The sequence below is a fragment of the Oncorhynchus mykiss genome, chromosome 9 (assembly GCF_057628025.1).
Source record: "Oncorhynchus mykiss isolate SJ-2025 chromosome 9, ASM5762802v1, whole genome shotgun sequence".
NCBI classification, from domain to species: domain Eukaryota; kingdom Metazoa; phylum Chordata; class Actinopteri; order Salmoniformes; family Salmonidae; genus Oncorhynchus; species Oncorhynchus mykiss.
Genome location: NC_143030.1, coordinates 10,765,378 through 10,783,080, shown reverse-complemented (window position 1 = coordinate 10,783,080; position 17,703 = coordinate 10,765,378). Strand labels below are relative to the sequence as shown.

Here is a 17,703-nt window from a genome sequence, read left to right as displayed (position 1 = left end):
TGGCGCTGAGCCGTCACCGTGGCGACGAGCTGTCTGCTGGAGGGCAACTTTCCTCGTCTGTGTGTCAACTTTGTCTCTGACTGCCTTCATTACCATGCTTGTCTCTCTTCCTGTGTCTTTGGCATAGTAAGGACCTATCTTTAACACACAGTAGTCACACAGTCTGTATGACCATGATGGTAAAACCCTGTTCCTTGAGTCCCAAATGGTGGCCCCCTATTTACTATATACAGTGAGCTCCAAAATTATTGGGACGGTGACACACGTTTGTTGTTGGTTTGGCTCTGTACTCCAGCATTTTTTTATTTGAAATGATACAATGACTGTGAGGTTAAAGTGTAGACCGTCAGTTTTAATCTGAGGGTATTTTAGTGAGTAGTGATGAGTGAGAAAGTTAGACGCACAAATATCACACCCCGAAAACATGCTAACCTCTCACCATTACAATAACAGTGGGGGTTAGCATACCCCCAAGACATGCTACATGCTAACCTCTCACCATTAAAATAACAGGGGGGGTTAGCATAGCCCCAAGACATTTTATTCTCTCACCATTACAATAATGGGGGGTTAGCACACCCCCAAGACATGCTAACCTCTCACCATTACAATAATGGGGGGTTAGCATACCCCCAAGACATGCTAACCTCTCACCATTACAATAACAGTGGAGGTTAGCATACCCCCAAGACATGCTAGCCTCTCACCATTACAATAACGGGGGGTTGCATATAAGTGTAACTTCATCACCTCACGTGCATCGCACAACAGAGACTGACCAATAGAATGCTATGGATTCACCAGCTCTCACTTTCTCCCGTTGTGCTGTTTACAAACAAACACCTGACTGTCTCAACTGTTCTGGGGAACAGCTTCATAATTTGAAATACCGTGACAGGAAAAATGCAACCTGCTTTACCTCCTAAGACAGGGCTCTCCAACCCTGATACCTGGAGAGCCACCCTGCTGTAGGTTTTCGCTCCAAGCCCAGTTGTAACTAACCTGATTCAGTTTATCAACCAGCTAATTATTAGAATCAGGTGAGCTAGATTAGGGTTGGAGCGAAAACCTACAGCAGGGTAGCTCTCCAGGAACAGGGTTGGAGAGCCCTGTCCTAAGGTACTGTATTGCACAAGTTCACTGCAGGTAATAACTTAAAAAGTAGCTACAAATATTGAAATGTATTGAAAAACTATAAAGAAATAGTTTTGACGGTATTGAAAATTGATCCCAATGGATTTTTCTAAATATACGGTATACGGCCCAAGCCTAGTATGAAATTTGTGCGTCAAACTTTCTCACTCATCATTATCCACAATTCATTCAGGATTATCCATAATCGTGGTAGTGTTTAGAAACACTCTCTTCTTATTTACAATAAAAGTGACTCCAATATGTTAAAATACATTATTTACCTTTAATTTAAAATGGGCACAAAATAATCTGAAACACAACAAAAACAAACAGAAAAATAGATCCCCCCCAAAAAATGTGTAGAATCACAATCTTGATGTAGTCATTGAGTGTATATGGAAATATATGGAAAATATAAATCAAAACTGGATGGTGTAGAGATAGATGGGAGGGGTTGAGGGTAGCTGAAGGAGGGCAGTAAAAACAAGATAACTCATGTAAAATATACTGTGTCTGTAAAATGTATATAGTGTGTATAAACTGGAAGTAGAAGCCTAAGTGTTGTTGTTCATTAGTTTACTCCGATTAGGAGAGGGGTGGCAGGGTTAGGGGAAAATAATCAAGTAAAATATATTGAAAAACAATTATATACATTATATTGAAAATTGGAAATGGTGCAGACAATGACATTGATGGAAGCCGCAATCTATTTGCTATGTTGAAACTGACCCCCCCTCCAAAAAAAGAATGCTGTAATTTCTAAACGGTCCACCCGATAACGATTAAAATACCCTAAAATTAAAGCTGACAGTCTGCACCTTAACCTCATAATCATTGTATTATTTCAGTGCTGGAGTAAAGACCCAGAACAACAAATGGAGCTAAAATGGGCCCATAGGGTTCTGGTTCAAAAGTAGTGAACTATGTAGGATACAGGTTGCCATTTGGAACATAAACTGTAACTGGTGACTTAGTCTCTTCCTGTGTTCCGAAACCCTAATTGTCCTATAGCTCCTGAACACAGCTGGGTCTTTGATTGACAGCTGTTCCGCCCACTACGGTGGGAGTGTATAGTGATTATGACCATATATGGAATTTCAATCCTCTCTCTCTCTCCTACTTCCCCTGAGGTGTGGGTGCGTTGTCAGGTGAGTAATCAGACTAGTGGCCATGAATCAGATGACACACACACGGTTTGGTCCTGTGATTCACACACGACATGTTGGATCACAGTCAGTGGCACACCACATCCTAACAGAGCAAGGCCATGCTGCCTCGTGCGTGTGGTAGATGTGGTAGAGACAAAGGGATAGGGGAATTATCTGAGTGGTAAAAAACCTGGGATGAAGAAAAACTCAGTGCTCACACCCTTGTTTACATCCCAAACACACACACACACCACATTCCTTTGGAAACCAAAGGATCGACACGCGTACTATTCAAATAACTATTGTATATGAAATTACAAGTTTGTATTGTACCCTCACAACAGACAAAACTGATACTCACACAGACTAAACTGACCCCCACAACAAACCAAACTGACCCCCACAACAGACCCTCACAACAGACAAAACTGATACTCACAACAGACCAAACTGACCCTCACAACAGACCCTCACAACAGACCAAACTGACCCCCACAACAGACCAAACTGACCCCCACAACAGACCAAACTGACCCCCACAACAGACCAAACTGACCCTCACAACAGACAAAACTGATACTCACAACAGACCAAACTGACCCTCACAACAGACCCTCACAACAGACCAAACTGACCCTCACACAGACTAAACTGACCCCCACAACAGACCAAACTGACCCCCACAACAGACCAAACTGACCCCCACAACAGACCCTCACAACAGACAAAACTGATACTCACAACAGACCAAACTGACCCTCACAAAAGACCCTCACAACAGACCAAACTGACCCCCACAACAGACCAAACTGACCCCCACAACAGACCAAACTGACCCCCACAACAGACCAAACTGACCCTCACAACAGACAAAACTGATACTCACAACAGACCAAACTGACCCTCACAACAGACCCTCACAACAGACCAAACTGACCCTCACACAGACTAAACTGACCCCCACAACAGACCAAACTGACCCCCACAACAGACCAAACTGACCCCCACAACAGACCAAACTGACCCTCACAACAGACAAAACTAATACTCACAACAGACAAAACTGATACTCACAACAGACCAAACTGACCCTCACAACAGACCAAACTGACCCTCACAACAGACCAAACTGACCCTCACAACAGACCAAACTGACTCTCACACAGACCAAACTGACACTCACAACAGACCAAACTGACACTCACACAGACCAAACTGACCCTCACACAGACCAAACTGACCCTCACACAGACCAAACTGACCCTCACAACAGACCAAACTGACCCTCACACAGACCAAACTGACCCTAACACAGACCAAACTGACCCTCACAACAGACCAAACGGACTCTCACACAGACCAAACTGACCCTCACAACAGACCAAACTGACCCTCACAACAGACCAAACTCACCCTCACAACAGACCAAACTAACCCTCGCACAGACCAAACTGACCCTCACACAGACCAAACTGACCCAACCAAGACCAAACTGACCCTCACAACAGACCAAACGGACTCTCACACAGACCAAACTGACCCTCACAACAGACCAAACTGACTCTCACACAGACCAAACTGACCCTCACAACAGACCAAACTGACCCTCACAACAGACCAAACTCACCCTCACAACAGACCAAACTAACCCTCGCACAGACCAAACTGACCCTCACACTGACCAAACTGACCCTCACAACAGACCAAACTGACCCTCGCACAGACCAAACTGACCCTCACACAGACCAAACTGACCCTCACACAGACCAAACTGACCCTCACACAGACCAAACTGACCCTCACAACAGACCAAACTGACCCTCACAACAGACCCTCCCAACAGACCAAACTGACCCTCACACAAACCAAACTGACCCTCACACAGACCAAACTGACCATCACACAGACCAAACTGACCCTCACAACAGACCAAACTGACCCTCACAACAGACCAAACTCACCCTCACAACAGACCAAACTGACCCCCACAACAGACCAAACTGACCCCCACAACAGACCAAACTGACCCTCACAACAGACAAAACTGATACTCACAACAGACCAAACTGACCCTCACAACAGACCCTCACAACAGACCAAACTGACCCTCACACAGACTAAACTGACCCCCACAACAGACCAAACTGACCCCCACAACAGACCAAACTGACCCCCACAACAGACCCTCACAACAGACAAAACTGATACTCACAACAGACCAAACTGACCCTCACAACAGACCCTCACAACAGACCAAACTGACCCCCACAACAGACCAAACTGACCCCCACAACAGACCAAACTGACCCCCACAACAGACCAAACTGACCCTCACAACAGACAAAACTGATACTCACAACAGACCAAACTGACCCTCACAACAGACCCTCACAACAGACCAAACTGACCCTCACACAGACTAAACTGACCCCCACAACAGACCAAACTGACCCCCACAACAGACCAAACTGACCCCCACAACAGACCAAACTGACCCTCACAACAGACAAAACTGATACTCACAACAGACAAAACTGATACTCACAACAGACCAAACTGACCCTCACAACAGACCAAACTGACCCTCACAACAGACCAAACTCACCCTCACAACAGACCAAACTGACTCTCACACAGACCAAACTGACACTCACAACAGACCAAACTGACACTCAAACAGACCAAACTGACCCTCACACAGACCAAACTGACCCTCACACAGACCAAACTGACCCTCACAACAGACCAAACTGACCCTCACACAGACCAAACTGACCCTAACACAGACCAAACTGACCCTCACAACAGACCAAACGGACTCTCACACAGACCAAACTGACCCTCACAACAGACCAAACTGACCCTCACAACAGACCAAACTCACCCTCACAACAGACCAAACTAACCCTCGCACAGACCAAACTGACCCTCACACAGACCAAACTGACCCTAACACAGACCAAACTGACCCTCACAACAGACCAAACGGACTCTCACACAGACCAAACTGACCCTCACAACAGACCAAACTGACTCTCACACAGACCAAACTGACCCTCACAACAGACCAAACTGACCCTCACAACAGACCAAACTCACCCTCACAACAGACCAAACTAACCCTCGCACAGACCAAACTGACCCTCACACAGACCAAACTGACCCTCACAACAGACCAAACTGACCCTCGCACAGACCAAACTGACCCTCACACAGACCAAACTGACCCTAACACAGACCAAACTGACCCTCACAACAGACCAAACGGACTCTCACACAGACCAAACTGACCCTCACAACAGACCAAACTGACCCTCACAACAGACCAAACTGACCCTAACACAGACCAAACTGACCCTCACAACAGACCAAACGGACTCTCACACAGACCAAACTGACCCTCACAACAGACCAAACTGACTCTCACACAGACCAAACTGACCCTCACAACAGACCAAACTGACCCTCACAACAGACCAAACTCACCCTCACAACAGACCAAACTAACCCTCGCACAGACCAAACTGACCCTCACACAGACCAAACTGACCCTCACAACAGACCAAACTGACCCTCGCACAGACCAAACTGACCCTCACACAGACCAAACTGACCCTCACACAGACCAAACTGACCCTCACACAGACCAAACTGACCCTCACAACAGACCAAACTGACCCTCACAACAGACCCTCCCAACAGACCAAACTGACCCTCACACAAACCAAACTGACCCTCACACAGACCAAACTGACCCTCACACAAACCAAACTGACCCTCACAACAGACCAAACTAACCATCACAACTGACCCTCACACAGACCAAACTGACCCTCACACAGACCAAACTGACCCTCACAACAGACAAAAATGACCCTCACAACAGACCAAACTAACTGTCACAACTGACCCCCACACAGACCAAACTGACCCTCACACAGACCAAACTGACCCTCACACAAACCAAACTGACCCTCACACAGACCAAACTGACCCTCACAACAGACCAAACTGACCCTCGCAACAGACCAAACTCACCCTCACAACAGACCAAACTGACCATCGCAACAGACCAAACTGACCCTCGCAACAGACCAAACTGACCCTCACAACAGACCAAACTGACCCTCACAACAGACCAAACTGACCCTCACAACAGACCAAACTGACCCTCGCAACAGACCAAACTGACCCTCACAATGGACCAAACTAACTGTCACAACTGACCCTCACAACAGACCAAACTGACCATCACAACAGACCCTCACACAGACCAAACTAACCCTCACAACAGACCAAACTGGCCATCACAGCAGACCCTCACAACAGACCAAACAGATTTCTAGTTGCTATACATCTTAATCTATTTATGTGTACACAATAGTCTCATGTGCCTGATTTTAGTTTTGAGTGCTGAGACGACCACGTGCACACGAGTAAGTTAGACATACCAATTAGTACAGTGTAACAACAGTTGCTATACCATCAATCTAGTTATGTGTGGTACTATATATCTCAAGAGAACATGTTGATTATGTAAGACATCTAGTCAGGGCGTTCTGTGTAACAGTTAGTATGATCGTCATGATTGTTCAGAACTAACAACAGTACTGGGTATCTATGTGTGTCAGTGGATACATTCCTACACAGTGCATTATTTTTTGAGGGCCCTAATGTAGTTATCTCTTATATTCCCTATCTATCTGTGTTTGTGTCAGTGTGTACGTCAACCAGTCCTCCATCAGGCTTGTGAGTGTCAGAGAGATGGTGTGGGTGTTTTTTTTTTTTTTTTTTTTTGCTCTGACAGCAAGTTCAGGCAGGGTGTGTGACGGAGGAGATATGAGAAGAGTTCCCAAAGCAACAGGCACTCAGAACACATAGAGAAGATCACCCAGGAACACAGAGACACGGCAGGTAAGAGAGAGAGCGCTCTCTCATCTCTCCTTCTCTCTTTCTGTCTTTCTTTCCATCATTCTCTCTTTCTTTCATCTCTCTCACTCTGTACTTTCCAGTATTCACTAAAGTATGTTAGTTATGTATAAATGCTGTTACGTTGTCTGACTGAATAATGCGTTGGAGTCCTGATTTACCTCCATGTTAAAAACAATATTAGCGAATTTGACAAAAATCCAAAGAAGATTTTCTAACCAGACAAGCATTTGTAAATCTCTAACCAATCACATGGTCCGTATATCTATGTCAATGTTAATAACCAATCACATGGTTCACATGTTACAGTTAGTGAGACAGAAGGAAACGTTTAGATAGTGTTTTACATGTCTATGAGTTTTCATGTGAAATGGTTTGACAACAGTCTGAGTTAATTAACATTGACATAGATATACAGACAGATATATACAGATATATACAGACATATATATACTGACATAGATATACAGACAGATATATACAGACAGATATATACAGATATATACAGACATATATATACTGACATAGATATACAGACAGATATATACAGACAGATATATACGGACAGATATATACGAACAGATATATACAGACAGATATATACAGACAGATATATACAGACAGATATATACAGACAGATATATACGGACAGATATATACGGACAGATATATACGGACAGATATTACAGACAGATATATACGGACAGATATATACGGACAAATATATACGGACAGATATATACAGACAGATATATACAGACAGATATATACAGACAGACATACAGTTATAACCTGCTGTAATGGAGATAGTCATGATGTGACTCATAGGTCTACGTTCCAAATGGCACCAGATTCCCTATTTAGTGCATTACTTTTGAGCAGGGCCCATTAAAAGCAGTGCACTACCTAGGAAATAGGGTGCGTGGAAGCTGGCAGTGTTTGAGGCTCCAACTCGAGAGCGAAGAGTCAAAGTCTGAGTGAGTCTGGAACCAGGAGTCCCTGTTATCTCCGTCATAAATTGAACACACAGAGGCGGCACACAGACACACACAGTGAACTCTCTGTCACCCAGATGAGATGATGTGACAGAGAGAGATGGAGTGACAGATAAACACACAGATAAATATTATCTGGCACATTACTGTTGTATCTCATCCAGCACAATGCTTCTTTCTGTCTTATTTCATACTGAATCAAAAACCACCCAGTCCACAACCTCTGGTGTGTGTGTGTGTGTGTGTGTGTGTGTGTGTGTGTGTGTGTGTGTGTGTGTGTGTGTGTGTGTGTGTGTGTGTGTGTGTGTGTGTGTGTGTGTGTGTGTGTGTGTGTGTGTGTGTGTGTGTGTGTGTGTGTGTGTGTGTGTGTGTGTGTGTGTGTAAACTGTCTATGCAATTCTATAGTACAGAGAATGAGATCATCTATCTGGAAGAGCTACATTAAGACATGAATCCCTTTCTCTCTCCCCTCTTTCTCTCACCCCCCTTTCTCTCTCCCCCCTTTCTCTCTCCCCCCTTTCTCTCACCCCCCTTTCTCTCTCCCCCCTTTCCCTCCCCCCTTTCTCTCTCCCCCCTTTCTCTCTCCCCCCTTTCTCTCACCCCCCTTTCTCTCTCCCCCCTTTCCCTCCCCCCCTTTCTCTCTCCCCCCTTTCTCTCTCCCCCCTTTCTCTCTCCCCCCTTTCTCTCACCCCCCTTTCTCTCTCCCCCTTTCTCTCTCCCCCCTTTCTCTCTCCCCCCTTTCTCTCACCCCCCTTTCTCTCTCCCCCCTTTCCCTCCCCCCCTTTCTCTCTCCCCCCTTTCTCTCTCCCCCCTTTCTCTCTCCCCCCTTTCTCTCACCCCCCTTTCTCTCACCCAGCTTTAAAGACATAAAAACAACAGAGAGATACATTGCATCGCAAAGGAGAAGAGAAGGAGAGAGACAAAAGAAAAGATGGCGATCGGAAAGAGTCCCAGAAACGGTTCCGTCAGGTCTCCAAAGTACCTGGACAAGAGTTCTGGGTTCTACGGTCGCCTGGATGAGCCCGAGATGGGAAGAGAGGAGGAGGAGCGGGGGAGAGAGGGGGACTGGGGGGGATCGTGCCCAGCCACAGAGCTCTCTACGGGGGGAGAGACGGACCGGGGAGAGCCTGGGGTGTTTGACTTCAACGAGGGAATGATGGAAGATGACGACACCACTCTCCTCCGAAGGAAACCCAGCCGGCTCAGCTCCCGCTGGAGAAGAAGCTCCAGGAAGGCCAAACCCCAGGCGATCTCCCCTAGGCAGGGGGACCAGATCCTGGGTACGGAGATGGAGGCCCCTGTCCTGGAGGTCACTGCGGTGGAAGTGAGAAGGAGCCGCTGGGGGAGGAGCACCGGGAAGAAACAGGGGGCCGAGCCCCTGACGGTCTCCCCCAGGGAGGAGGGCCCGATCCTGGGTACGGAGATGGAGACGCAGACCCCTGTCCTGGAGGTCCTGGAGGTGGAGGTGAGGGTAGAGACTGAAGAAGGACAGAGGGAGAAAGAGAGAACAGAAGACGAGAGGACGCTGGTCCACTTTGCGAGCAGAGAAGAAGCAGATGACCAGGTTCTGATAAAGGACAATAAGAGAGGGAGGGAAGAAGAGGAGGAGGAGATGAAGAGACAGGAGGAGATGAAGGTGATGAGGAAGAGGAGCACGCTGAAGAACTACCGCAAGGTGAGAGAACGAGAGAGGATGGTAGTGTGTGTTTTGCCTCCACCTGTTTGCCTCCACCTGTTAATGTTGATGTTGCTACAACCTGCTACAACCTGTTAACCTTCTTACCTAGTTCCATTTTAACAGAGGACAGGACACGGATTACTTAACACATTCTCCCCTCCCCTCCCTGTGGAATTCTCCTAGAGGGAGGAACAATGGGTTAAAGTTCCAGGTTCCACGTTCCACAGTTACATTCCAAGAATAGCAGCCAGTAATTAGTTATTTATGTAAACATTATATGACCCTCTATACCCATATCATGAACGGTCTGGTCAGAGTCCAATGGCTGATCTGTTTACGTCAACCACCCCATGAGCCCAAATGCTAAATTAACTCTGTAGGCCATTTTGAAAATCTATTTCAATGTTTTCTTGGTCACCTGTATTGATTATTCATTCTATCCCCTTCAAGACTTTCGACCGAGCGTTCCGTCGAGGGTGGGAGACCTTCGTCACTAACCTGTACAGCGTGACGCTCACACCTGACTCATCATCATCACCACCACCATCAAGGGAGATGCACCATTCCTCAGCATTAGCAGAATACAGATAGGATTCACAAACCTGTTCATCTAATCTGTAAACTGCAATTGTTCCAATCAGGTTATGTAACGCCCATATTGTAATTTGAGATTGAGGCTGGCTTGGACAGAGCGTTCCGTTTGTGTTCTCAACGCAAATGACCTGTGTTCACCTCAATGTATGGTTCAGTTGATTAATCAATCAGTGATATTGATCTAGTACATACGGGTTTATCAATGATCAATATGAACAGCACCTGATTAACACCAGGAAGTACACAAAGTTTAACTCATTCTTATTCTGAATTCCAAAATAGCACACTATTGTACTAGTGCACTAAATAGGGAATGGGTTTAACACTTCCTCACAGGGTGAAGTTCATACCTCTCTGGAGGACCGTCTGCAGGGTGGTTTCAGTGTTGTGCAACCTGAGGGAGACATATGTTTCACTATCCATGTGCCTAATGAAAGTAGCCCAAGATGAGACCTGATAACGTATTTTTTACTATCCATGTGCCTAATGAAAGTAGCCCAAGATGAGACCTGATAACGTATTTTTTACTATCCATGTGCCTAATGAAAGTAGCCCAAGATGAGACCTGATAACGTATTTTTTACTATCCATGTGCCTAATGAACGTAGCCCAAGATGAGACCTGATAACGTATTTTTTACTATCCATGTGCCTAATGAACGTAGCCCAAGATGAGACCTGATAACGTATGTTTCACTATCCTTGTACCTATTGAATGTACCCCAAGTGTGTTATGTTTGTTTCATAAAAGGAGAACGTTGTCATACCATGAAATTAACTAACTATGGGGGACATGAGGGTACGAAAAAACGCTCTCAAACTTTGGTCCTCTGACTTGGTCTAAAAGGAGGTTGCACACAACACACATGTAATACATTATTTATTCATGTTAATTTATTTACTATATGATCAGTTTTCACACTTTTCTGTGTAATCTCTCTCAATAATATCTTACCAAAGAGTTTATTTATTTTTAATTATTGGCTTAAATCACAACATAACATCTCCCTCTTGCAGCATTGTAGTCAAGCTCAGAATTATATGAGAGCTAAACTGAGCTGGTGGAGAATTGATTTCTTCTGTGTTGCACTTGAATGACTAAATTGTTATATTTAGTTTAAAAATAAATGCTTTGTATTACTTGTGCCATCTTTGTAGCCTTTGTCCTTAAATAAAATACAATTTCTCAAATATATTTTGTTTTTCATCCTCCTAAGAAAATACAATTTTTGGTCAGCTGTATACTGCCCTACAGAGGCAAAAGGCGGTAACTGCTCATTAGCTTTAGCCTCTGGCTCTCCAGGGTGAATTAACGAACTCTGTATGGGGTGCGCGTCTAATTGACTGTCAGCTGGCTATCGATCGTGTGTGTGGTGTAACGTTACTGATTCAAATAACACATTGAATGTCTGAATAAAATGTCTGAATACAATTATAGGGATAATAGATTGAAGCTAGTATACATTGATAATCGCCTTTTATGGGAGCAGGTAGCACAAATATATTGCTAATTTAGGTAGGTTGTTTAAAATTTTGGTCAGCTCCAGCTAGATGGCTGTCACTGGCTGTGTGTGGTGAACTAATTCAAAGAAACCATAAAATGACATTTCAGGATATAGTTCATTATTGGGATAATAGATTGCAGATCTCCTTTTATGGGAGCCGGTGGCATTGTTAGTCTATGGTCGCTAGCTAATTAATTATGTTTTCAGATCTACTTAGTTGTTACCAGTGTCTGGATGTCGGCGTTTCAGAGCAAATTCAACCATCCTTTCCACCCGGCAATGCTGTGCCATGATGTTGTATTCCTAGATTAGCAATGTAGGTGTGTGTGTAACTGTCAGTCAGTGTCATACAGGTTTGATTGTATCAAGACATTAACTACAGCCAAGGGCCGGTTAAAACCAAGTTATAAAGCAGTATGTTAAATTACTGCAATTTACCTTAGTTTCACAATAACTTTTTGCAGTTACTGCTAATATGAAACCCCCATTTTCTCCCAAACACAATACACTAGACTAAGTGTCATTAACTCATTTTCGACCAAATTAGAAGTTATCAAAGATGCCAAAGGAAGTAAATGACGCCAGTGTACCAGCCATGTCGCGACAGACAGAACGTTTGTCGACAGCGCCTAGCGACTGTTACTACAGTATTTAGAATCTTTTGAAGTAACCAATAAAAATGCACAATGTTATATTTCTTTGACCTCATTGGTATATTCAAATAAAAAGTATTTTCAATCGAGAAAATGATGCAGTAGCTAAACTGTTTCAGTTGATAATTATTATTATTTAATTTTTTTGCAAATTCTGCTAATAATAATATCTCTGTTGATTTGAACCAGCGATGAGGAGTTGCCGTCGTCATTTGATACTCTGTGTCCTCTTATTGCTATTTGATGAAGGTAAATAACTTGGTTAATAATTAATTGGCTAGCAACATTTGCTAATGTAACGTTAGCATAGCTAATGGTTCTTTGATAGCTATAGCTAGCCAAGTGTCACTCTCAGGCTAGCAAGGACGAACGCGTAACTTTAGCTGTGATTGTTTGAAAAAGAGAGCTGTCAGATTAGCTCGAAGACAATACCAGTTATTATTGCAATTGAATTGTGTGTAAATTATGATGCTTCAACTGGCCATAAAATATTACACAAACACCGCTCTATAAAGAATCACTCAAACACAATATAGCTGATAATATATCGTGTGTCAACACTCACAAACAATAGTCTATGGTGTGTCAATGGTGTAACGTTAACGTTGTCTACTATATTAGATGTAGATCATTGTCATTGATGTTTCTTTTTTTTATATATATATATTTTTGAAATTATTAATCCCAGCCCCGTCCCCGCAGGATGCCTTTTGACTTTTGGTAGGCAGTCATTGTAAATAAGAATTTGTTCTTAACTGACTTACCTAGTTAAATAAAGGTTCAATAAAACGTGTTGTAGTTGCTAAGCATGTAGCCATGCTTAGCCACAATTTAGCCATGCTTAGCCACTACTTAGCCACAATTTAGCCAGATATTCTGTATTCTTGCCTAGTCAGAGAATGGTTCTCAAGATTATGATTCTCAGTCACATCCAAACCAGCCCACTACAGTACAGTCATTGTTTCTCCCCTCCTCTCCTGTAGGGTCACTGAGGTACATCCCATTCCCAGCAGCACCCCTCATCCCTGCTGCCTACACATTGGAGCCACAGGGAGACCTCTCAACAAGCCAAGATGTCCTCACTCCTTCCCCATCAAATCTTCTGAACCAAATTCACCACAATCCTACACCAGCATTCAAAGATCAGCACAACACACCATCCCATCAAGATATTATTGATCTATCTGGATTTTCAACCATTAGCAATACTGACCACTTTGACTCAATATCCACAACTTCTCCAAGTGGTGGTCTCAAATTCAATGCCAGCCGGAATGCCAGTCAACTTATCAATGGTCAAACATCATCATCATCATCAGCTCACAATATTGGCTACACTGAACGGATAGACAACGAAACTAAAATGGCGACCGCTAGTGGTTGGAATAACAGCAGTGATGTTACACCTTCCTCTTCTTCTGCTATTTCTTATTCTGAGCTAAACAACTCTCTTGATGGAACCAACATTAGCCAGAGCAACGCTAGTGGCCACACTGAAGATCTCTCTGTAACTTTGGAGGACTATCCTCATCCGAATGGATCTGTGGCGGTGCTGGAAACAAGTGATCCGTTAGCCGATCTAAACGTTGATCCCATGTCAGCCCCTGACGTCATTGACTTCTACACTCATCGGACAGATTCTGTCTCGGTCACCGATGGCAACACCAGTCTTAGTTTACATCGTAACAACACTAACGTTACTGTCACAATAGATACTAGTGCAGTAGTTACTGAGACGGCAGCGCAGGCTGAACCGAACACAGACTTGATGCTGGGCCTGGAGGAGGAGGAAGAGCGGGAAGAAGAGGAGGAGGTAGAGCGGGAAGAAGAGGAGGAGGTAGAGCGGGAAGAAGAGGAGGAGGTAGAGCGGGAAGAAGAGGAGGAGGTAGAGCGGGAAGAAGAGGAGGAGGTAGAGCGGGAAGAAGAGGAGGAGGTAGAGCGGGAAGAAGAGGAGGAAGAAGCCAGTGGCTATCTTAATACTACTCAGGATGCTTCACTCTCAGACCCCCTGATCGACGTTATTAATCATGCTTATGTGATAACAGGTGACTATAATGTTAGCGCTGATCCTAATGGCTCTGTGATAACAGGTCACTATAATGTTAGTGCTGAGGCTAATGGCTCTGTGATAACAGGTCACTATAATGTTAGCGCTGAGGCTAATGGCTCTGTGATAACAGGTCACTATAATGTTAGCGCTGAGGCCAACTACTCAGCCTCAGTTGCTATTAGTGGCTTCAGCGACAAATTGTACTTTATAAAAGAAGAAACTCACAATGAAAGTCAGGAAGCCGTTACCCTTTCCTCTTCCGCCATTGGCTACACTGAATATGAAGATTCCATCGAAGCGACCAATGACTACCAGAGTACTGTTACCAGCGGAGACGAAGGAACAACATCACCTGCGCTTACTAGTACCAGCGTGGAGCAGAGTGGCGAGAATGAGAACAAGGAAGTGCTTCCTATTGCGGCTCCTATGATTGGCTATCCTTCCTTGGAGTCTGTGGATCCTAATGAAAGCACCACAAAGTCAACTGTTGTGCTGAACTACATTGACTATATTGACTCTGAACCTAGTTACTCTAACTATGTGAATGTAGCCAGCAGTGAAAAATCTGCCCACTCTTCATCCTCCTCCTCTCCTCTTGAACCTGACAGTGACCACCTCCAATCTGCTGATGATGCTGAACTAGAGGTACTAGGCTCTGGGTTGGAGAAAGAGGAGGAGAATAGGAGCGGAGAGAACAACTGTAGCAGTTGTAGCTGTGGTAACACCACCTCCAGTGCCAGTCACCATCCCACCACCACCATTGACAACACTGACTATGATTGGGGCTCGGCTGAAGTCAGTACGACAGGTAACCAGGGTAACAGCACAGCAGACATTGAAGTCCCAACTGAAGTTAGTAGGATTGTTCAGGGAAACAGCAGCAGCATCTCCATGGTACCTTCTGCTGAAAGCAGCTCTGTCCATGGTAACTACACAGTCATTGTTCTATCTGACTACAGTGACAACATCACCACCACTACTCTGACCCCCACCAACCGTACCAGAGAAGGGGTTGTTGTGAGTACCACCCCCACCGCCGTGCTTGAGGAACCCACAGGAGAGAGCCGATGTGGGACTGACTGCATGTTCTCCCAGCAAGGCCCTACCCTCCACCACCAGCAGTCTGGAAGCCAAAGAGGAAGAGAAGGACCAGAAAGCGTCTGATGCTGCAAAGAAGCCCGTGTCATTGTGGAACAGGGGCCGCTCGTTGTGGCCTCGGTTTCCATGGATGCGCAGGTATTAGAACTACGGATCTCTGGGACCGGGAACATTTTTTGAGGGGAACCAAATCTGAGGGGAACATTTTTGAGGGGGAACAGTTCTGAGGGGGAACAGTTCTGAGGGGAACATTTTTGAGGGGGACAGTTCTGAGGGGAACATTTTTGAGGGGGAACAGTTCTGAGGGGATTAATGAAAGATAAGAGATATTCATATTTGTCTTGTTTTTTTAGATGTTGACATGGATGCAGTAGTTTGGGGGTTTAATGTTCGTGCATGTCCACTATGTTGTTGTACACTACAAGATGTATATTTTAAATAAATAGTCCTCAATAGTGTTGTGTTGGGTCTTTGTCTGAACTGTGTAGTGCAGCATGCCTGCTGCTCCCATTGATTAAACAGAACAAGCATAGAGTCTCTACCACCATCTACTGGATATATGTAGGAAGTGTTTCAATTAAATGTCCTGTATTGGTCGTCAGGTTTACAACAACAACACACACACCACAGGGAGAAGTTATCCTATTGTATTGATCCTTCATTTATTCAGGAGATCATATTGAGATGAGCACTCCTTTCCCACTATATAATGAAAAGCAATGAATGCTCACCGAAACATGAGAAGTAATTAACTTAACAGTATACACCACAGTTATACATTGTATATGGCTAGACGTAGGCCTATATATACTGTAGAACAAATCTTTAGCTACAATGTGTTAGCCTGGTCCCGGACCTGTTTGTGCTATCCTGTTTGGCAAGGCAAGGAGTCGTTGACCTGACAGCATAAACAGATCTGGGAACAGGCAGGCTAACAATCTGACCTGTAGCCTCTGAAACCACACTGAATGACTGGGCCTACGAATAATTTCACTTGTCAGATTACAGACGAAGACAAACCACATCAACATCGGACGTCTGAGACGAGTACAAAATATCTGGCAGTAATACCGGACAACAAAAAGGAAATGTCATGTATAAGTTATATTTTAACAGGAGTTGTCCTTGGGAAATCAAAAAACCATTAAGGAATGCTATAGTCCTGTGCCTTTCTCCAACTAAGATAGTAGAAGCCATGTATCCATGTTCACAGCGCCTCTCCAGCAGATGAAGTATGGTATTGCAGTCTCCCTCCATCCCAATTCTCCTGTATGGTATTGTAGTGACCCTCCATCCCAATTCTCCTATTTGGTATTGCAGTCTCCCTCCATCCCAATTCTCCGTATGGTATTGTAGTGACCCTCCATCCCAATTCTCCTATTTGGTATTGCAGTCTCCCTCCATCCCAATTCTCCTGTATGGTATTGCAGTCTCCCTCCATCCCAATTCTCCTGTATGGTATTGTAGTGACCCTCCATCCCAATTCTCCTATTTGGTATTGCAGTGTCCCTCCATCCCAATTATTCATGATAAAGTCCCCTCAAAATCATTGTAGGGTTGAAGGATAGGCAGCCCACAATTACTTAATTACTCAATTACTTAAGAGACTCAGATTTTCCAATCAAAAATGATTGATTTCAAAGTTTAAAAAGCCATACAACGCAATGCACAATGACTACTTTTAATAATTTACACTGAACATTTTACATAAACAGCCCTTAGCCGTGATATATTGGCCATATACCACACCCCCCAGGACTTATTGCTAAAATATCTCCTAAAAGCCCATTTACACTAAAAATAAACTACTTTTTTTTTTTTTTTTTTAAATCAGCACCACAGTATGCAAGGTTAACAGTAAACACCTACTACAAACTACCCCAGTGGTAAACACCTACTACCCCAGTGGTAAACGCCTAC

At 44.4% G+C, this 17,703-nt stretch overlaps 2 protein-coding genes across 2 annotated transcripts; both read left to right on the top strand.

The window, feature by feature from the left end:
- The first annotated feature begins 6,928 nt into the window (after positions 1-6,928).
- On the top strand, positions 6,929-11,676 carry sb:cb1058 (uncharacterized). The gene is made up of 3 exons (XM_036987190.2): positions 6,929-7,196; positions 9,063-9,881; positions 10,335-11,676. The coding sequence occupies exons 2-3, from the start codon at positions 9,138-9,140 to the stop codon at positions 10,473-10,475; spliced, it is 885 nt and encodes a 294-aa protein (XP_036843085.1). The 5' UTR covers positions 6,929-7,196; positions 9,063-9,137; the 3' UTR covers positions 10,476-11,676.
- Positions 11,677-12,608: 932 nt separating this feature from the next.
- Positions 12,609-16,238, top strand: LOC110531399 (uncharacterized). Its single transcript, XM_021614597.3, has 2 exons — positions 12,609-12,884; positions 13,619-16,238. The coding sequence occupies exons 1-2, from the start codon at positions 12,827-12,829 to the stop codon at positions 15,847-15,849; spliced, it is 2,289 nt and encodes a 762-aa protein (XP_021470272.3). The 5' UTR covers positions 12,609-12,826; the 3' UTR covers positions 15,850-16,238.
- The last annotated feature ends 1,465 nt before the right edge of the window (positions 16,239-17,703 follow it).